At 41.8% G+C, this 22,697-nt stretch overlaps 2 protein-coding genes across 2 annotated transcripts in view; both read right to left on the bottom strand.

The window, feature by feature from the left end:
* LOC139532900 (hemicentin-1-like) overlaps positions 1–14,070 on the bottom strand; it is a 28,952-nt gene extending 14,882 nt beyond the window's left edge. The window contains exons 1-9 of the mRNA XM_071331063.1: positions 13,583–14,070; positions 12,964–13,240; positions 12,304–12,388; positions 9,521–9,847; positions 9,173–9,445; positions 8,701–9,015; positions 8,518–8,610; positions 8,290–8,376; positions 8,016–8,177 (exon numbers count right to left, since the gene is read on the bottom strand). Of these exons, the coding sequence (XP_071187164.1) occupies positions 8,016–8,177; positions 8,290–8,376; positions 8,518–8,610; positions 8,701–9,015; positions 9,173–9,445; positions 9,521–9,847; positions 12,304–12,388; positions 12,964–13,236 (1,615 nt within the window). The 5' untranslated portion in view covers positions 13,237–13,240; positions 13,583–14,070. The remainder of the gene's footprint in view (positions 1–8,015; positions 8,178–8,289; positions 8,377–8,517; positions 8,611–8,700; positions 9,016–9,172; positions 9,446–9,520; positions 9,848–12,303; positions 12,389–12,963; positions 13,241–13,582) is intronic.
* A 7,857-nt stretch (positions 14,071–21,927) lies between these two features.
* Positions 21,928–22,697, bottom strand: part of LOC139531589 (uncharacterized) — a 4,748-nt gene continuing 3,978 nt past the window's right edge. Inside the window, exon 4 of the mRNA XM_071328178.1 lies at positions 21,928–22,184. Coding sequence (XP_071184279.1) covers positions 22,046–22,184 — 139 coding nt within the window. The 3' untranslated portion in view covers positions 21,928–22,045. The remainder of the gene's footprint in view (positions 22,185–22,697) is intronic.

The raw sequence follows: 22,697 nt of genomic DNA, 5'->3' as shown, positions 1-22,697 counted from the left end.
AAATCCACTTCAATCGGTGTAGATGAAGGGGAAGACAGGTTATTAAGGCTAGGGGGCAGTATTTCGTTTTTGGCTAAAAAACGTACCCATTTGAAACTGCCTATTTCTCAGCCCCCGAAATTAGAATATGCATTTAATTGTCAGATTAGGATAGAAAACACTCTGAAGTTTCCAAAACTGTCAACATTTTGTCTGTGAGTTAAACAGAACTGATATTGCAGGCTAAAACCTGAGGAAAATCCAATCAGGAAGTGCCCCTGTTTTTGAAAACTCTCTGTTCCTATGCATCCCTATTGCCCATTTAAAGGGATATCCTTTTTCTATGGCTTCCCTAAGGTGTCAACAGCCTTTACACATAGTTTCAGGCTTTTATTTTGAAGAATGAGCGTGAACGACCACATTGCGTAAGTGGATAGGTGAGGGCTCTCAGAGTGAGTTGTGCGCAAAAGAGAAAGGCAGCCATTGTTACTCCCGGCCCTAGTGAAAAGCCAACTGTCCCGGTTGATATATTATCGAATAGATATTTGAAAAACACCCTGAGGATGGATTATAAAAAAACGTTTGACATGTTTCTGTGGACATTATGGATATAATTTGGAATTTTTGTCTGCGTTGTCGTGACCGCTCTTTCCGGTGGATTCCTGGGCATAACGCACCAAACTAACGGAGGTATTTGGATATATAAAATATCTTTATGGAACAAAAGGAACATTTGTTGTCTAACTGGGAGTCTCGTGAGTGAAAACATCCGAAGATCATCAAAGGTAAACGATTAATTTGATTGCTTTTCTGATTTTCGTGACCAAGTTACCTGATGCTATGTGTACTTATTGTTTTGTCGAGCGATCGATAAACTTACACAAACGCTTGTATTGCTTTCGCTGTAAAGCATAATTTCAAAATCTGAGATGACAGGTGGATTAACAAAAGGCTAAGCTGTGTTTTGCAATATTGCACTTGTGATTTCATGAATATGAATATTTTCTAGTAATATTATTTACCTGTGGCGCTATGCTACCCTATGCTATTCAGCGTTGCTGATGACAATTATCCCGGATCCGTGATGGGTGGTTCAGAAAGGTTAAAGAAGGATTTTTAAGTCTTGAGACAATTGAGACATGGATTGTGTATGTGTGCCATTCAGAGGGTGAAGGGACTAGACAAAATATGTAAGTGCATTTGAACAGGGTATGATAGTAGGTGCCAGTTAAATCACTGATCTTCTATTAGTAGTTCAAACATAACCACAGATAGTATTGTTGAGACATCATAGTCATTCAGATGATCACATGATGATTCATCAACACTGACTACACAAAACATTAAAGACACCTGCTCTTTCCATGTCATAGACTGACCAGGTGAATACAGGTGAAAGCTTATTGATGAAATCTTATTGATCCCTTACTGATGTCACTTGTTAAATCCACTTCAATCAGTGTAGATGAAGGGGAGAAGACCGGTTAAAGAATGATTTTTAAGCCTTAGGACAATTGAGACATGGATTGTGTATGTGTGCCATTCAGAGGGTGAAGGGACTAGACAAAATATGTAAGTGCCTTTGAACAGGGTATGATAGTAGGTGCCAGGCGCACCGGTTTGTGTCAAGAATTGCAACGCTGCTAGGGTTTTCATGCCCAACAGTTTCCTGTGTGTTTTAAGAATGGTCCACCACCCAAAGGACATCCAGCCAACTTGACAGAACTGTGGGAAGCATTGGATTCAACATGGGCCAGCATCCCTTTGAAATGCTTTCGACACCTTGTAGAGTCCAAGCCCCGATGAGCTGAGGAGGTTCTGAGGGCAAAATCGGGGTTTATGGACAAATTTGGTATAATCAGTGTTTAACACTTTGCCTTAGGGTGGAAGTGGCTAAAGATCACTTCGCACAACAGAAAAAGTCGGCTCTTGAATTAATTTCTCAGTCTTCTGTAATGACCAACATGTTTATGATCTACAGTAATTCATATTTCAGAGAAGCTTGTTTTACAGTTACATGTTATCATATGATATGGAGTCTGCAATGATAATCTGTCTTGGTAGAGGTTTCACCACATTACTTACACCTATTTAATGCTCGTACTACACTAGAGCCTAACGTGTGTCTAGGGACTAGGACTACGTAGGAGTTATTTTGGAATGTAATATTTTGAGACAGACAGAAGGTAAAGACAGATGAACTAAGACAGAATGATGATGGTTGTTACTCACCTCCCCCATCTGAGGATGTGACAGTCCACAGCAGAATCACCACCAACACCAGACCCCTTAATGTCATGGAAACCAGTCCCCAGGCCATCTCCACGAAGACCAGACCACAGTGTTATCGTCTTGGATACAACTCCTCTCTGTCAGAATTTAGTAGCTGTGCTGTCACTCTCAGCCGAAGCCAGTTTGTCACAGAGGAATGTGCCTATTCCGGTTTTGTGTTGGTATGTGACTGGTATGTGAATGTACAATCCTTAGCAGTAAGCCTAGTTTCACTCTTCAAGAGCAGTGCCATTGGTAGACCAAGTTAAAGGGATAGTTCACCCAAATGACAAAATGACACATTGGTTTCTTTAACCTGTAAGTAGTCTATGGACAAGGTATGACAGCAATTCATGCTTTGGTTTAGTTTCTGTCACTGTTTCCACATGCTAATATTTTTAAGTGTCAGGTTTTTATTGTCATGTGCGCTAGATTAGTGCAATGCCTTTCTGCCAGCTCTTTTCCCGTTAATAAAGTAATCAATATCAATATACAGTATAGTACTATAAAATATAGTAAAGTAGAACAAAAACACATGAGAAATAGAAATAAGAAGAACATGAGAAAGTATACAAGCTACAGTATATACAGGGTCAGTTCCAATACCATGTTTACAATGTGCAGGGATACTGCAGTGGTAGGGGTAGATATGTAGCAGCAGGTGATATGATGATTGGATGTGAGTTTTTGTGTGTGAGTGTGTGTGTGTTTTGGAGTGTCAGTGTGAGTGTTTTGAGTCCTGTGATTATCAGTGCAAAATGAAAGGGTCAATGCAGATAGTCAGTGTAGCCATTTTGTTAGTTATTTAGTCTTATGGCTTGTGTGTAGTGTGTGTGTTAATATATCAGCACTGTGTGGCTGTGGACAGGTTTCTGCTGTGTGGTAATAATCATCATGTAGAGTGAAATGGGCCTGAAAACACACTCCTGTGGTGTAGGAGGACCCGGTGTGTAATGTAGGGGCTCAATGGCCTCTGATAAAACACACACACACACACACACACACACACACACACACACACACACACACACACACACACACACACACACACACACACACACACACACACACACACACACACACACACACACACACACACACACACACACACACACACACACACACACACACACACACACACACACAAAGTACAAAGTACAAAGTACAAAGATCTTTTATAGCCAAGATACATCCCTCTCGACGTACACTGACGAACCACAGATCTTAGGAACAGTTCACAAAGGTTAAGATTTGTATGAAAGATATCTATAAAACATAGCAGACAGTTACTGCTGTGTCAACAGTTTTCATTGTAAAGACCAGTGTCTGGCCCCCTCCTACTCCAAACTGGAACCCGTCTCACCCTGGTACGGTATAGCACGATAACATTACCTCATGTTATCTGGAATGCTCTTTAGGCTTTATTACCCAAAGACATCGTAAATCTCCTCTGTCAGTGCTATCTCATAGAGGCCCATCCTGAGTGGAACACACACACAATACTCTATTCTGTCGAATAACAACTATTATAATGTAATACAAGCATTATCACATCATCTTACAAGCATTATAACATCATCTTGCAATTTTCCACGACAAATGTCATTCAGACTCTGTAATGCACCAGACAGCTTTCAAAGACCAGGCATTATTGACTATTATTGACTCACTGATCCAAATGTTAAGAGGTGTAAAACTGAGAGTTTTGGTTTGGGGTTGAGCAGGCAACATGAAGCAGAAGCAAACAAAGACTAGTAAAGTGAATGTATTTAATGTTCACAGTATAATGTGGGATGATCCAGCGCTATTATGGCAGTACTTTTCTCCTCAATATCAAAACATAAGGACAACAAACATTCACAGATAATTAAATGGACCAACAGAAAGAAAATATCTGCCTTGTGCGACGTCCACTGTGAATAAGGCATTTCTGCTATCGCTATTAGCCCAGATAGCATATTTGGTTCCTTGGAAGTGTTGGGAACCTCCGTTTTTGGTTTCCCATTGGTTCTGGTAATAAAACCAAGAGTTTCCTAAACATTAAAACAGGACGTTTCTAAACATCCTGAGAACGGAAGTAAAAAATGTGCCCGTTCCTGGAACATATATTTTTAGTTTCCAGGGAGATTCTGAGAACATTTTTCTATGGTTCCCTAAACGTTTTATTAACATTCTGAGATCAGAAATAGTAGGTTATTTGAAGATAAGACCCATGGAAATGCATTGATCATGCAAACACATAGATTTTTTATTGTGGCATGGCGTCAATGAGATTCAAACTGATGATCTTCTGCTCTCTATCCATGGAATTAGTCCACTGCGCCACTCATACAAAGCTGTTCATTTTAGTCCATTCAAACAAACCCTATTTCAAAGGAAACAAGCACTCATTAAGATCAGGTGTGGCCAATTAGTGGGCCAACACACCTGAACACATTTAACAAGATAGAGAAGAGAGAGTTTTGTTGATGCTGACAACAGAATGTATGTGTTTTTAAATAACATCCTTTGAACGTTTCTAATGTTTTATTTTAGTTTTTATGGCAAGTTTTCTTAATGTTCTGAGAACATGACTTTAAGTAGAACCATAAGGAAACCTGTAGTAAATGTTATGCTGAAGTACTAAAATTGCCACAGAAGAACGTTGTTCCTTAACGTTCTCTGAACAAACTGAGAACATGACTGGATAGATCCATGAGGAAACCTGTGGGAGACTTTATGGGAAGGTTGTATAACCCAATCAAAACCAATCGTCACTTCCATTCTCTATGAAATGTATAAACTCAGAATCACAGTATAGCTACTTCCTCCTGCTATAACAAAATCAATGCTCTCCTGTACTCCTTGTTTACCCATGACTGCGTGGCCATGCAGACCGCCAACTCAATCATCAAGTTTTCAGATGACGCCACAGTGGTAGGCTTGATTACCAACAACGACGAGACGGCCTACAGGGAGGAGGTAGGGCCCTCGGAGTGTGGTGTCAGGAAATAACCTCACACTCAACGTCAACAAAACAAAGGAGATGATCGTGGACTTCAGGAAACAGCAGAGGGAGCACCCACCTATCCACATCGACGGGACAGTAGTGGACAAGGTGGAAAGTTAAGTTCTTCGGCATACACATCAAGGACAAACTGAAATGGTCCACCCACACAGACAGCGTGGTGAAGAAGGCGCAGCAGCGCCTCTTCAACCTCAGGAGGCTGAATAAATTCGGATTGTCACCAAAAACACTCACAAACCTTTACAGATGCACAATCGAGAGCATCCTGTCGGGCTGTATCACTGCCTGGTATGGCAACTGCTCCGCCCACAACCGTAAGGCTCTCCAGAGGGTAGTGAGGTCTGCACAACGCATCACCGGGGGCAAACTACCTGCCCTCCAGGACACCTACACCACCCGATGTCACAGGAAGGCCAAAAAGATCATCAAGGACAACAACCACCCGAGCCACTGCCTGTTCACCCCGCTATCATCCAGAAGGCGAGGTCAGTACAGGTGCATCAAAGCCGGGACCGAGAGACTAAAAAACAGCTTCTATCTCAAGGCCATCAGACTGTTAAACATCCATCACTAACATTGAGTGGCTGCTGCCAACACACTGACTCATCTCTAGCCACTTTAATAATTAAAAATTGGATGTAATAAATGTATCACTAGCCACTTTAAACAATGCCACTTTATATAATGTGTATATACTGTACTCTATACCATCTACTGCATCTTGCCTATGCCGTTTGGCCATCGCTAATCCATATATTTTTATCTACATATTCTTATTCATTCCTTTACACTTGTGTGTATAAGGTAGTTGTTGTGAAATTGTTAGATTACTTGTTAGATATTATTGCATGGTCGGAACTAGAAGCACAAGCATTTCGCTACACTCGCATGAACATCTGCTAACCATGTGTATGTGACAAATCAAATTTGATTTGATTTGAATGCGCACACACGCAATAAAATAAACTGAAACTTTAAAAACTATGTCCCGCAATCAATCAACTACTTCTCCTAATAATGTATTGTTATTGATTGATTAACATGCCAGCAAGTTACTTCTGATGGTGAAACAGGTCCTGTCCTGTCCATTCAGTGTGTGTTGAGGCTGACATGCCTCTCCAAGACACAAAGATGGCGAATGACATACTGTCACCGAATAGTAACTAAACTGAGTACTGGAGACAGACATGGGTAAATTGACATTTTATAACATTGTTCGTAGTATTATGTGGAATGACAGGGCTTGTATGAATCTTTTCTCATTAGGACATTAGGACAGTGTTAAAGAGTGACTTTATCATACAAAACAAACATTTATTGTGTAACTGGGAGTCTTGTGAGTGCAACCATACGAAGATCATCAAAGGTAAGTGATTAATTTTATTGCTATTTCTGACCTTCGTGGATAATCTACTTGACTGGTAACTGTATGTAATGTTTTGTGTGCTGAGGACTGTCCTCAGATAATCGCATGGTTTGCTTTCGCCGTAAAGCTTTATTGAAATCTGACACTGCGGCTGGAATAACAACAAGTTAAGCTTTATTTTGATGTATTACACTTGTGATTTCATGAAAGTTAAATATTTATAGTAATTTATTTTGAATTTGGCGCTCTGCAATTTCACCGGATGTTGGCCAGGTGGGACGCTACCGTCCCACACCCCCTGGAGAGGTGATATGAAAGTCAGTCAATCCAGAAAATGTCAAGAACATTTCTTAAAGTACTGTCGCAAAACCATCAGGCTCTCATGAAGACCGCCACAGAAAAGGAAGACCCAGAGTTACCTCTGCTGCAGAGGATATGTTCATTAGAGTTAACTACACCTCAGATTGCAGCCCAAATAAATGCTTCACAGAGTTCAAGTAACAGACACATCTCAACATCAATTGTTCAAAGGGGACTGTGTGAATCAGACCTTCATGGTCAAATTGCTGCAAAGAAACCACTACTAAAGGACACCAATAAGAAGAAGAGACTTGCATGGGCCAAGAAACACAAGCAATGGACATTACACCGTTGGAAATCTGTCCTTTGGTCTGATGAGTCTAAATTTGAGATTTTTTGTTCCAACCACTGTGTCTTCGTGAGACACAGAGTAGGTGAACGGATGATCTCCATATGTGTGGTTCCCACCGTGAAGCATGGAGGAGGAGGTGTGATGATGTGTGGGTGCTTTGCTAGTGACACTGTCAATGATTTATTTAGAATTCAAGGCACACTTAACCAGCATGACTACCACAGAATTCTGCAGCGATACGCCATCTCATCTTGTTTACGCTTAGTGGGATTATCATTTGTTTTTCAACAGGACAATGACCCATCACACCTCCAGGCTGTGTAAGTGCTATTTGACCAAGAAGGAGAGTGATGGAGTGCTGCATCAGATGACCTGGCCTCCGTAATCACCCGACCTCAACCCAATTGAGATGGTTTGGGTTCAGTTGGACTGCAGGGTGAAGGAAAAGCAGCCAACAAGTGCTCAGCATATGTGTGAACTCCTTCAAGACTGTTGGAAAAGCATTCCAGTTGAAGCTGGTTGAGAGAATGCCAAGAGTGTCAAGTCAAAGATTTGTGTAACACTTTTTTGGTTACTACATGATTCCATATGTGTTATTTCATAGTTTCAATGTCTTCACTATTATTCAACAATGTAGGAAACTGTAAAAAAAAATCCTTGAATGAGTAGGTGTGTCCAAACTTTTGACTGGTACTTTTGACTGGTACTGTATGCAATTGGACAATTACACGCTTGTCAACTTTCCTCTTTGTCCTCCCCTGAGTCAGTGTCCTCTCCTGGATTCTGAGGCATTAGTATGGTTGATGTGGCTGACATCTCTTCTTTCTGTGTCTCCTCTCTTTCTTCTTCACTCTGAAGTGGTTTTCCACTCTGATCGTTTTCATTTGGACCATTTGTATTTGCTGGAGGGGGATAGGTGAGTTTAGGGTGAGTTAGCAGGACTCAGACACACAAACAGCTAGTATGAGTAAATGCATGTAACAATGAGGACATGCATATTCCATGGAGGTCTACCTGCGGCAGAGAGTGACTCTTCCTCTTCAGGTGAGATGGTGTTCATCTCTTGAGACCTTGTGGGCCTTTTGGATTTGCACTGAAAACCTTGAGATGGGAGACATTAAAATAGCAGAAAGTGAAAGCTGTTCATCAAAAGCCACCAATGTAACCCTCCTCTCTGTTCATCAGGGGGTGGTTGTGTTAAATGGTTCAACAGATTATGATGTCATCATCATCATAACTTACCTCTCAGCAGGTAACATATCACTGCTGCTATAATCACTGCTGCTGCTGCTATTATTATACCAGTGATTGAACCTGGACTCAGTCCATCTGAAACTGAAGGAGAAAATACAGAGTATCAGTTTTATTGTTTAATGTGATCCTGTGACTTACAGTGAGGGGAAACAGTAAAAGTAAACTTTGTACCATCAGATAGTTGATCAGGTGTGATCTGCAGGTAGGTGAGGATCAGGTGTGTGTCTCTGGCAGTAGAGAGTTCACAGCTGTAGGTCCCCTGGTGGATCTTGGTTAACTTGTGGAGCTGAAGGCTGCCAGAGTCAGACAAACTCTGAACCTGCTCCTTCCACTGGTCATCAACATACATCTGAGGTGTGCCCTTGGTGGAGGTGAGGATGGTGTCTATCTGGTTGAACCTCCAGGTGAGGTCAAAGGTCAGGAGGTCAGATTGAGAGACACTGCAGGGGATGGACACCTCACTGCTTGGAGAACCCTGGACCGGATCTGAAATGATGTCATGAGAAACAGCCTTTTTAGCTTGATCTTTGTGTATTTTATCTCACAATGTTGTCTTGTTTTTGTACAGTTTGCAGCCAGATAATTTGTTGATTTCTTCATTGATTTATGAAATGTTTGATTAATGGGTTGATCAATTGATTACCTTGCTGTTTCAGGGTTGCTGTCCTTTCTATTGTCCCAGAGGTCACGGTACAGATGTTGGTTCGGTCTCTGCTAAACTGTTTTGTGCTGGTGATGTCATAGAGGCCCCGGTCATCCACCTTGATGCTGGTGGAGTTCTGGATGGTTCCAGGGTCAAATGAAAGGTCAGAGGGGGGGTCAGTGGACCAGGTGAGTTTAGGCTCAGGGTAGATACCTGTATAACTGCAGGTGATGATGTCATCTGATAACTGTATGTCCACCAAGCGGACTGGAGCTGCAACAAAGTAGACATTACACATGGAGCAGCCATGAAGTGATCATCATAGACAGACAGACAGACGTTGCGTACCTTCCACTGCTATGTTAATGAAGGACTCCTTGTTGCCTAAAATAGTGCTGGTGTAACACTTGTATTTGCCCTGGTCCTGGAGTGTGATCCCTCTCAGCAGTAGTGAAGCATTTCCTTTGGGGATCTGGTCATTGAACAGGGCTGTTCTCCCTCTGTAATGCTGGCTCTGCTCTTTGAGCTGATCTGTACTGTAGTAGTAGGAGTGGATGGTCATGACAGTCAGGTCCTTGTCTTCTAGTTTTAGCCAGTGGATGACTTCCTCACTGCCACGCTGGAAGCTGCAGGGCAGGACACAATCCTCTGAGAACACACAGGTTACATGGACGTCTGCAAGAGAATAAACACAAACGTTAAATAAGCATCTGGACAAGAAGGGATTCAAACACAGTCCTATTCTCCCCAATAGTCAGATACCTTGGTAACGTGAGTAGGCCCTTTGTTTATATCAGAGTGTTATTGACTTGTAATTTTTAATATTAACCTGAGTCTAATCTGTCATTTTGGTCATCCTCGGTCCTCCACCCGCCCCCCTCCTCACCCACAGCACCTAACCTCTAACTAAAATCACAATCTAAAGTAAAGACTCCAGTCAGACCTGAATGACTACACTTCCTTTATGCCTCTTATAACACCACACCCATTTAGTAATAATTTAAATTTTTGGGACAAGCTAAGATGGTTCAACAGTCTGTTAAGTTGAGTCACTGATCTTCAAACATAATCACGATTGACTTTCTTGAAACCTCATTGTCAATCACATGATCACATGATGATTTATCTGTATAACACTTTGCCCTAGGGTGGAAGTGGCCAATGATCACTACTCACAATAGGTCTGCTCTTGAATTAAGTAATTCATGTTTCAGAGAAGCTTGTTTTACAGTTAAACTCATGTGAGGTGATTCCAGTGAGTTTATATCAGTAAAATCCTGTCAGTCCTATGTGATAACAACTTCCCTCCTCCCAGCTGATGCTAGCTCAGCACTTACTGTCAAACAGACCCAGGACTACAGATGTGGGATCTACCTTGAGCCTGTTTGCTACAGCAGGAAAATAATCCTGCAGCAACAGGAAATGTGAATTATTATGTGGATTGTAAATAATGGACATGATACATTTAAACATTGATACATTTTTTGATAGGGCAAATCAAGTCTGCCATTTTAAAGTGGAAATCACAATATTTAGAAGCCTTTAAACTTGAATACACTAGAACTTTGCTTTTCCTACCTTGCAGGAAATTTCACAGCAACAAAAGAGTGATCAGATTAAGATCTTACATCTGTTGGAAATATTTTGGAATGTAATATTTTGAGTCACACAAAAGGTGAAGAGTGGCTCCCGAGTGGAGCAGTGGTCTAAGACACTGCCTATTGCTGCATCACATCCAGCCGTGATTGGGAGTCCCATAGGGCGGAGCACAACTGGTCTGGGTTTGGCCGGGGTAGGCCATCATTGTAAATAAGAATTTGTTCTTAACTGACTTGCCTAGTTACATAGAGGTACAATTATAATTCAAAGACGGATGAACTAAGACAATGGTTGTCACTCACCTCTCCCATCTGTGGATGTGGCAGTCCACAGTAGAATCACCACTGACAACAGACCCCTTAATGTCATGGAAACCAGACCCCAGGCCATCTCCACGGAGATCAGACCACTGGGTTATTGTGGAAACGAGCTCCTCTCCCTCTTAATAGATTGTAAAGAATCTTGTGCTTGTCATTCCTGTTTTGTTGCTGATTATTCCTAAAAACTGTTTCCATCCAGGATGTGAAGTGAGGAGTGTGCTGCTCCTTACACAAGTCAAATCAAAATCAAATCAAATTTATTTATATCGCCCTGATATCTCAAAGTGCTGTACAGAAACCCAGCCTAAAACCCCAAACAACAAGCAATGCAGGTGTAGAAGCACAAGTGCTTTTACTATTTGCCGAATAAGTGTAGGGCAAAGATTAGCGCATTGTGAAACATTTGCAGAGTGGATATGGACTTTATGCCCTAGACAAATGACCCCTCCCCCCCTTGTGAAGTTGTGACTGAGCTTGGTATTTATGACAAGGCAGCGACTGTGTTAACGCAAAATGTCCGTACTGCTAGACTTGAATTCTTGTGCCGCTCTGCACACAAGCTAGTTAGCATCAATGTTAAGCCAACTCTTTGAAGTTCAAAGACATGAAAAGTTCCTTCATAGATGCCGCTCCTATGTAGGTATAATTCTTACACCTTCTTGTGGTCTGTCCTGGATACTACAGATAGTTGAGGGTCTGTCCTGGATACTACAGTTAGTTGATGGCCTGTCCTGGATACTACAGTTAGTTGAGGGTCTGTCCTGGATACTACAGATAGTTGAGGGTCTGTCCTGGATACTACAGTTAGTTGATGGTCTGTCCTGGATACTACAGTTAGTTGAGGGTCTGTCCTGGATACTACAGTTAGTTGAGGGTCTGTCCTGGATACTACAGTTAGTTGAGGGTCTGTCCTGGAGGTCTGGCTGGGTACTACACATACACTCCACAGTAAAGCTGGACTGTGACTTAGGTTTCACTGGCTTCATCTCACTGGTTTCCTCTGGTCTCTTTCTGGGCTTGGACTGGTTTCCTGGTGACAGGAAAAGGGGCCTCAGGTACAGATAGGGTAAATGTAGAAGTATTTCAACCGTCATTTACCTGCAAGCTCATTCACCCTTAGTTCTCTCAGTATTACTACACATTTGTGAATATAGACAGATAATGTTAGGTTTATTATTATAGTTAAACCTTCCCCCTGCCCATACTCCTTACCTCGGACTTTCAGATTTCCCAGAATTCCTGTGAGGGCGAGAGTCAGCATTGCTTTCACCACGGCAAAGATCCACCACCGAGATGCCTGTTGACATATCATACGCTTACCTACACACAGGTAACATACACACAGGTAATATAACATACACACAGGTAACAGACACACAGGTAATATAACCTACACACAGGTAACATACACACAGGTAATATAACATACACACAGGTAACATACACACAGGTAATATAACATACACACAGGTAACAGACACACAGGTAATATAACCTACACACAGGTAACATACACACAGGTAATATAACATACACACAGGTAACATACACACAGGTAATATAACATACACACAGGTAACATACACACAGGTAATATAACAGACACACAGGTAACATAACCTACACACAGGTAATATAACCTACACACAGGTAACAGACACACAGGTAATATAACATACACACAGGTAACATACACACAGGTAATATAACATACACACAGGTAACTACACACAGGTAATATACACACAGGTAACAGACACACAGGTAATATCTACACAGGTAATATACACACGGGTAATATTCAGAGACGGTAAACCCCTAACAGACACTCGTCGGTATGGTTAGTGTGTGTAGGTGTGAGTGTTCTCTCACCAGTGACAGCTGAGATGTTGACCCCGGTGTGTTCTGTGTGTGTATTCTGGGGGGAAGAGCAAACACAGCTATAGGTCCCTGTGTGTTCCAGACTGACTGGGTTGACCAATTGCCGCGATCCGTCACCGAGCGGAAGCCTGAGGACATCCAATCACGCACAGGCCTCCCAGGGTGCTGAGGCAGAACTGAGCTGTGATTGGCTGTCGTAGGTGAGGATGAGGTCCGCTTCGTTGTGATTTGTGAAACTCCAGGAGAGGGAGGTGACGACCTCATGAAACTGGTTGAGAGAATAACAAGAGTGTGCAAAGCTGTCATCAAGTCAAAAGGTGGCAACATTGAAGAAAAACAAATCAAAATATATTTTACATTTTATAAACACTTTTTTGGTTACTACATAATTCCATATGTGTTATTTTGTAGTTTTGATTTCTTCACTATTATTCTACAATGTAGAAAATAGTAAAAATAAAGAAAAACCCTTGAATGAGTAGGTGTGTCCAAACTTTTGACCGGTACTATATATACACACATCAACTGATCATACATTGATAGAATAACTGCAACAAGCTAGAACAGTCACTGTGGGTGTGTCTACTGTTCTATTGACAGCTTGACTCACCCTCCACCGTGACGATGGCATTGGCTTTGTACACGCCTGCAGAGGTACGCACGTGACACTTGTATCTGCCGCGGTCCCTGGGCCACACCCCGTCAGGTGCAGTGATGTGTTGCCACGGGAAACCAGGTGTGTGAGGGAGGTGCGGCCAGCGTACTGCTCATGCACAGTCCACTCCCCTCCTCGCTGGAAGGAGTGGAAGGCACTTCCTGTTTGAGCCAGTTGACGACCTCATCACGGTCTGGCTGGAAGCTGCAGGGCAGGACACACTCCTCCAAGAACACACACCCCATGTGTGTGTCTGTAAAGAGATCACACACACCTGTCATATACACCTCAGGGTCTATTGTATGTAAACTGATTCTACATCTATGAGTGCATGCAGGAGCCAGGAGATGTTTGTTTTTGAGCAGGGTTGCCAGTTGTTGTTTTTGAGACACCCCTGAAGCATGTGGATTGCTGACAGTCGTAGTGTAGCCTTGTGTTAGAGTCTGTAACACCCCATTTGTTGGCCGCTGATCTTTTACATTTAACATTTACATTTAAGTCATTTAGCAGACGCTCTTATCCAGAGCGACTTACAAATTGGTGCATTCACCTTATGATATCCAGTGGAACAACCACTTTACAATAGTGCATCTAACTCTTTTAAGGGGGGGTCCAACTTTTCCAGTTGGAAAGGTGTTGCTTGAGGAAACAGTGTTGCGATTTTGACTTGTATGTTTCTGACAGTCCCATGTACATACAGTGGGGAGAACAAGTATTTGATACACTGCCGATTTTGCAGGGTTTCCTGCAACTCGTTACCTGTATAAAAGACACCTGTCCTCACACTCAATCAAACAGACTCCAACCTCTCCACAATGGCCAAGACCATAGAGCTGTGTAAGGACATCAGGGAGAAAATTGTAGACCTGCACAAGGCTGGGATGGGCTACAGGGCAATAGGCAAGCAGCTTGTTGAGAAGGCAACAACTGTTGGCGCAATTATTAGAAAATGGAAGAAGTTCAAGATGACGGTCAATCACCCTCGGTCTGGGGCTCCATGCAAGATCTCACCTCGTGGGGCATCAGTGATCATGAGGAAGGTGAGGGATCAGCCCAGAACGACAGGACCTGGTCAATGACCTGAAGAGAGCTGGGACCACAGTCTCAAAGAAAACCATTAGTAACACACTACGGCGTCATGGATTAAAATCCTGCAGCGCACACAAGGTCCCCCTGCTCAAGCCAGCGCATGTCCAGGCCCGTCTGAAGTTTGCCAATGACCATCTGGATAATCCAGAGGAGGAATGGGAGAAGGTCATGTGGTCTGATGAGACAAAAATAGAGCTTTTTGGTCTAAACTCCACTCGCCGTGTTTGGAGGAAGAAGAAGGATGAGTACAACCCCAAGAACACCATCCCAACCGTGTAGCATGGAGGTGGAAACATCATTCTTTGGGGATGCTTTTCTGCAAAGGGGACAGGACGACTGCACCGTATTGAGGGGAGGATGGATGGGGCCATGTATCGCGAGATCTTGGCCAACAACCTCCTTCCCTCAGTAAGAACATTGAAGATGGGTTGTGGCTGGGTCTTCCAGCATGACAACGACCTGAAACACACAGCCAGGGCAACTAAGGAGTGGCTCCGTAAGAAGCATGTCAAGGTCCTGGAGTCGGCTAGCCAGTCTCCAGACCTGAACCCAATAGAAAATCTTTGGAGGGAGCTGAAAGTCCGTATTTCCCAGCGACAGCCCCGAAACCTGAAGGATCTGGAGAAGGTCTGTATGGAGGAGTGGGCCAAAATCCCTGCTGCAGTGTGTGCAAACCTGGTCAATAACTACAGGAAACGTATGATCTCTATAATTGCAAACAAAGGTTTCTGTACCAAATATTAAGTTCTGCTTTTCTGATGTATCAAAGACTTATGTCATGCAATAAAATGCAAATTAATTACTTAAAAATCATACAATGTGATTTTCTGGATTTTTGTTTTAGATTCCGTCTCTCACAGTTGAAGTGTACCTATGATAAAAATTACAGACCTCTACATGCTTTGTAAGTAGGAAAACCTGCAAAATCGGCAGTGTATCAAATACTTGTTCTCCCCACTGTATATACTTGTGTGATTTTATTAAATATTTACAACTGACTCACTGTTGTGTATCTAAAAAACAGAGATTTGCTTAGACCGGCGGTTCCCAAACTAGGGGTTTGACCCCATGTGGGGTCGCCTGATATGAAAATGGTCTCGTGGGAGAATGTTTTAAAATCCTGAACAAAATATTTATATATACAAAAATATGTATATATTATCTTCTTTGTATCTCAAAATCATTGTAAAGTGGTTAACCTTCAAAATCTAAATGAGAATTATTGAAATATAAACGATAGAATTCAACGAGAGAGCGCCCTTAGATCATGGGAAAAGTTTGCTCTTGACTGTTGTTCTTAAATCATTCCCATGGTGAATGGTAAGGCCCGCTACACTATGAAACCACACACTAATGCAGAGACTTTGATATTACCGGCAGCAATTGATAAGGTGAAAACAATGTGTGGGGAGACAGAGGCACAGAAACTCATATCAATACCTTTGTCAGATAACAAATAATTCATGCTATTGCTTGTAATCAAGAGGAAACTGACTGAACGACTCCAGAGCTTATGCTCTCCAAATGGACTTTAGCTGTGACGGCCGAGATGCACATGCATTGACTTGTGTTCGCTATACGTCGTGAGATGCTATTGTAATGTTTTACACGTTCGAAAGTCTCTCAGCCTATTACACAATGTTATGCAAATGAGTTGCTGTATGTGAGGTGAAGTGAAAAGTGAAATCGAACCGCTGATAAAGCTGTCATGTGACTGAATGCGTTCACGTGTCATCACGGAGGAGTTTTGGTTTCTGACTCAAAGGGAATAGTACACTGCTGTCTCCCTCTGAGCATTAATGCCGCGTCTTAATTAACTGGGAACTTGGAAATCTCTGACTTCCGACTTCAGCGCGTTCAAAGCAAATGGGAAATGGGAAAATAAATAATTTTGACTCCAACTCGAGAACTCAGGCCTGTTTCTAGAGCTCCGACTTTCCAACCTGAAAATCACTGACGTCATGATTTTCCTGAGTTCCCAGTAGTCTTGAAAGCACCATCAGTGCTCTCGTCTGCATTAAAACCAAATATCGATCGAGGTTGGATGTGACAGCAGAGATGAGGTGCTCAACGTCGACCACGCCCCCTGACTGAGAATCTCCGACACAACATGCATCAAGCCACACCCAACTCATTAGTGGTGGTGAGATAAGAAACAATATGTCAGACTACTTTGCAATTGACTGTCATAGTCCGACATTACAATTATGTGATGGTGAGTTGTGAAGACAATTAGAAATACTGTTACAATGTTCTTCAATTGACTGCCATAGTCCCAAATAAAAAAGTTAACATTTTCTGTTAATTACATATTTATTTTCTTACATGGTTGGGGTCGCGAGAATTTTCAGTTATTAGAATGAGAATAAGTTTGGGAACTCATGGCCTAGAGTCTAGGCCATGAGTTCCCAAACTTATTCTAGACCCTATTGTATCTGTGTTCAATCAGGTGTAGGCATATGGTGCCGAGGCTGTACGGCCACTAGATGGCGATGTTCAGCTGTCTTTGACCTGATCCATCTCTGGGTAGGAGTTGCCCTTAGGCACAGATCTTTGATCAGATTTCCCTTCCTAAAGTCTTATTCTAAACCCTGAATGAGAATACAAAACTGACCTCAGATTCTCCAGAGGGGCATTTATCTTTGGCCAACATGAACACACGTTCAGCACATGGTCCCACAAGGTTGCAAGCCCCCTCCCAGAATCCAGGAGTCACTGACCAGTCTCAAGCAGGACACTTGGTATTAGACCAGTGTCTTCTGGTTACTGGCAGGTTGATGTGGACCCAAAAGATCAAGAGAAGGTTGCATTCACCTGTGGACAGTTCCCATGAATACCATTCAGGCTCTGTAATGCACCAACAACCTTTCAGACACTGGTGCAGTGTTGCCTTGGAGACCAGGCATTATTCACTAGGTCTACTCACTGATCCAAATGTTAAGAGGTGGAAAACTGAGGTTTGGTTTGGGGTTGAGCAGGCAACATTAAGTAGAAGAAAACAAAGGCTAGTAAAGTTAACATATTTAATAACATTGTTCATAGTATTATGTAGAATGACAGGGCTTGTATGAATCTTTTCTTATTAGGACATTAGGACAGCGTTAAATTCACAGATAATAATATAACCAACCAAAGGAAAGAAACCAATCAGAGTGTGTTATTTGACTGGTAACTCCCGCCTAGGTGAATCACTGTGAATACGGTTATTTTCACTGTTGAGACACTGCAACAGTATTGCTGCTATGTTAGCTCTTCTCCTTGTTGTTCGTCAATATCTCCCCCTTTTTGTCCCCCATTTAGAAGTAGTTCTCCAAATGGACCGTTTTCATTAGCTGCACAGAGAAAGACCGGTGGATAGGTGGATAAGTCGGTTTCATTTCATCTCCTAAACAGAGTGATATATCACTGGATACAGAAAGCAGTCCTACAGTACCTGTGGTGGAGGCAGTCATCTCACATTCATCTGCTGGTGACTGTATCTCTGTAGAACTCAATCAAAACCAATAGCCAATATCATTCTAAATACAGAACATTTTGATTTGTTAAATTATTCAATAGAGGCTAACTATGGTTGTCATCATCATCATAGCTAACCTTTCTGCTTCAGGTAATGTATTATTCCTGCTTCTATAGCTCCTCTCTTTTCAGAGAGAGACTGTCTGGGAGTTCCAGAGGGATCCCGTTACATACAGGTAATGATAACCTACATTCATCAAGGTGAGGGTGTGATGCTACAGTAAATAACTTGATATCACAGTGTAGCTAGTTCCTCATCCCATAGCATAATGCATACACACACACAATAAATGTAACTAAACTTAAAAAACGATGTCCAACAATCAATCAACTACTTCTGCTAAAAATGTATTTTAATTGATTGATTAACATGCCAGCAAGTTACTTCTGACAATGAAACAGGTCCTGTCCTGTCCATTCAGTGTGTGTAAAAGGCTGCCAGGCCTCTCCAAGACACAATGAAGGTGAATGAGACAAAGCAAGGGATAATATACTGTCACTGAATAGTAAGTACACTGAATACAGGAGAGAGACATTGGTAAATGCACATTTTATATTTGCAAAACGAAGTGCTTTTTGTCGTCAAAGATGGTGCCGGTCCAGAAACAACCCATAGCTGCTACCCCCCTGCTTGCCACTCCATATGGATCCTAAAGGAATATGATTATAGCTTCACCTTGTCTTCTGTAGGTAAAATTTTAATAATTGCTTATAGTTATAGTTACTGAATTCTTTCAGGTCTGTACAAGATTCTAGTGTCTAAACCAGTAGTGGTTTGGTCATCAATGTATTAGCTAGTCAATAATAGCCATTGTCTCTTTCTAAGAGAGACCATGACCACATCCTGTAGAACACTGACACATTTCTTCTCATATTCTTCTTGACTTTTGACTCTGCTTACACACCAGAGAGAGTTCTAGAATGTCATTTTTGTCTTACCCAGGATCAATGTCCTCTCCTTCTGTCTGAGACACTAGTATGTCTGCTGTGGCTGACCCCTCTTCTCCTTGACCTTGTTCTTGTTGTTGTCTTTCTATGTCTTCCTCTCTTTCTTCTTCCTGTTGAAAAACAAATGATAGTCCCACTAAGCCCAAACCAGATTGGATGGTGTATCTCCGCAGAATGCTGTGGTAGACATGCTGGTTAAGTGTGTCTTGAATTCAAAATAAATCACTGACACTCTCACTAGCAAAGCACCCCCACACCATCACACCTCCTCCTCCATGCTTCATGATGGGAACCACACATGCAGAGATCATCCGTTCCCCTACTCTGCGTCTCACGAAGACACAGCAGTTGCATCCAAAAATCTCAAATTTGGACTCATCAGACCAAAGGACAGATTTCCACCGGTCTAATGTCTATTCCTTGTGTTTCTTGGCCCAAGCAATTCTCTTCTTCTTATTGGTTTCCTTTAGTAGTGGTTTCTTTGCAGCAGTTCGATCATGAAGGTCTGATTCATGCAGTCTAATCTGAACAGTTGATGTTGAGATGTCTGTTACTTGAACTCTGTGAAGCATTTATTTGGGCTGCAATTTCTGAGGCTGGTAACTCTAATGAACTTATCCTCTGCAGCAGAGGTAACTCTGGGTCTTCCTCTCCTGTGGCGGTCCTCATGAGAGCCAGTTTCATCATAGTGCTTGATGTTTTTTGCAACTGCACTTGAAGAAACTTTCAAAGTTCTTGAAATGTTCCTTATTGACTGACCTTCATGTCTTAAAGTAATGGACTGTCGTTGCTCTTTGCTCATTTGAGCTGTTCTTGCCATAATATGGACTTGGTCTTTTACCAAATAGGGATATCTTCTGTATACCACCCCTACCTTGTCACAACACAACTGATTGGCTCAAACGCATCAAGAAGGAAAGAAATTCCACAAATGAACTTTTAACAAGGCACATGTGTTAATTGAAATGCATTCCAGGTGACTACCTCATGAAGGAAAAGGAAACCGCACACTGCTCTTGATAGTATCACCGATATTTAATAAGCTTACGTATCGGCCACACGGCCTTCGTCAGAACCTTCGTCAGGTTTCCTTTTCCTTCATCTTGTTCAATTGATGCCATGCACCTGCAAATAAGATTGCTCAGATGTGCGAGTGCCTTTTTGTATTGGTGACTACCTCATGAAACTGGTTGAGAGAATGCCAAGTGCACAAAGCTGTCATCAAGGCAAAGGGTGGCTACTTTGAAGAACCTTCGGATGGTGCTTACGTCCCTTGTTTATCCCAATCTACCTCTAAGAGGACATTTACTTGTCACTGTGATAGTGGAGACATATTGTACTACAGTTTGTTATTGTACATGTAGACCTAACTATATTAAAGTGGAAACCTGCCATTGCTGTTCACTTAAACTTAACTTAACTGTACTTAAGTTTCTTGTCTTCTATTCTATTGCTGAACACAAAGTTGTTTCATTTGAATGGTTATAGCAATTTACATTAATATAATGTATTTTACTCAACTTACAACAGGGTGTTGGAATATCATTTACAACACTGTAATAGCAATTTAAATGCATTTACTGGTAATTAAGTTTCAATAAGGTACTGTAATAATGTTGATTTACATTTACGGGACTGTAATATATATTTACAGTAAGTTACTGGTGCCTCATTTACAGTAATATACTGGCAATTAAGTGCCAATAAAATACTGTAAATTCCCAGTACTTTGTTGGTAAATTATTTCCCAGTAATTTACTGTAAAATGTACAATACATTTCTTCCAGTTTAATTACATTATTGCCACCAGCCAGTAGTCTAAAAATGGCAGTATTGAGAGACCTTGTAGGCCTTATAGTTAGACCTGAGAAAGTGATGACCAAATAGGCCTACCAATAAACATTTACCCATTAGCAAAAGCCATGCCCTGGCACATTAGAAAGCTTATCATCAATTCGATAGACATGCAGCCGCATAGACATGTTGCGATTTCAGCACTATGGACAGCGACCGGTGGTCTACTTGGTTGGGCCCAGAGAAACTGTTACGCCAGTGGCTAGAGATCACTATATAATTGAGTTTTTTGAAACAGACAGAGACAAAGTCAGAGACAGTCAGAGACAGACAGAGGGTAAAGACAGGTAAACTAAGACCGACTGTAATGATGGTTGTTGCTCACCTCCCCACTCCATGGGTGTGGCAGTCCATAGCAGAATCACTACCGACACCAGACCCCTTAATGTCATGAGAACCTGAACTCTGGCCATCTCCACGGAAACCAAACACCAGGGTTATCGTCGTGGATACAAACTCCTCCCTGTCTTATTGCTCTGTGCAGAATCTAGTACGAGCATACAGCACGGAACGCTGCTTGTCGAATCCACATCCATAATCCAACCAGTTTTTATGATGTAATACACATAAAGACCACTAGATGGGGACCTTGTCCCACTAACAAGTACTCCCTGTACCAGTCTCTCGTGGACACCTACATTTAATCTAATTTATTTCATTTAACTTCCCTCCTTTATTCAGGGACTGGATGACTTCATTACATTCATTAACCTGCAACATGGTGTTATATATCACCTATTGGTTTAGTGCTGGAGGAAAACAAACATTACATCTGATACACACAGACAATATGTGATATGCACACACTACACCCAATCCTACTGTCTAAAGGCCGTTCTACAGCCAATCAAGAACACTTGTTGGATAGTAGACATAGAAATTAATTTGCTTAATCATGCAAACACATAAATGTTTTATTGTGGCGTGATGTCAGTGAGATTCAAAACATTGGTAAGTTCTCTGAATGTTATTAATGTTTTGTTTTTTATGGAAAGTTGTCTTAATGTTGATTCAAGGCATTACTATGGTTGGTGTGGCTAACCCCTCTTCTCCTTCACCTTGTTGTTGTCTTTCTATGTCTTCCTCTCTTTCTTCTCCAGTCTGAAGTGGTATTACAGTCCGGTCGTTTTCATTTTGACATTTGTATTTGCTGGAGGGGGATAGGTGAGTTTTAGGGTGAGTTAGCAGGATTCAGACACACAAACAGCTAGTATGAGTAAATGCCTGTAACCATAAGGACATGAATATTCCATGGACGTCTACCTGCAGAATTTGGGACAAAACTTCTGCATTTGGGCAGAAAACCTTGAGACAGGAGACAGTAAAATAGCAGAAAGTGAAAGCTGTTCATCAAAAGCCACCAATGTAACCCTCCTCTCTGTTCATCAGGAGGTGGTTGTGTTAAATGGTTCAACAGATTATGATGTCATCATCATCATAACTTACCTCTCAGCAGGTAACATATCACTGCTGCTATAATCACTGCTGCTGCTGCTATTATTATACCAGTGATTGAACCTGGACTCAGTCCATCTGAAACTGAAGGAGAAAATACAGAGTATCAGTTTTATTGTTTAATGTGATCCTGTGACTTACAGTGAGGGGAAACAGTAAAAGTAAACTTTGTACCATCAGATAGTTGATCAGGTGTGATCTGCAGGTA

The sequence above is a fragment of the Salvelinus alpinus genome, chromosome 10 (assembly GCF_045679555.1).
Source record: "Salvelinus alpinus chromosome 10, SLU_Salpinus.1, whole genome shotgun sequence".
Taxonomy (NCBI): Eukaryota; Metazoa; Chordata; class Actinopteri; order Salmoniformes; family Salmonidae; genus Salvelinus; species Salvelinus alpinus.
This window is presented reverse-complemented; position numbering and strand designations above follow the sequence as displayed.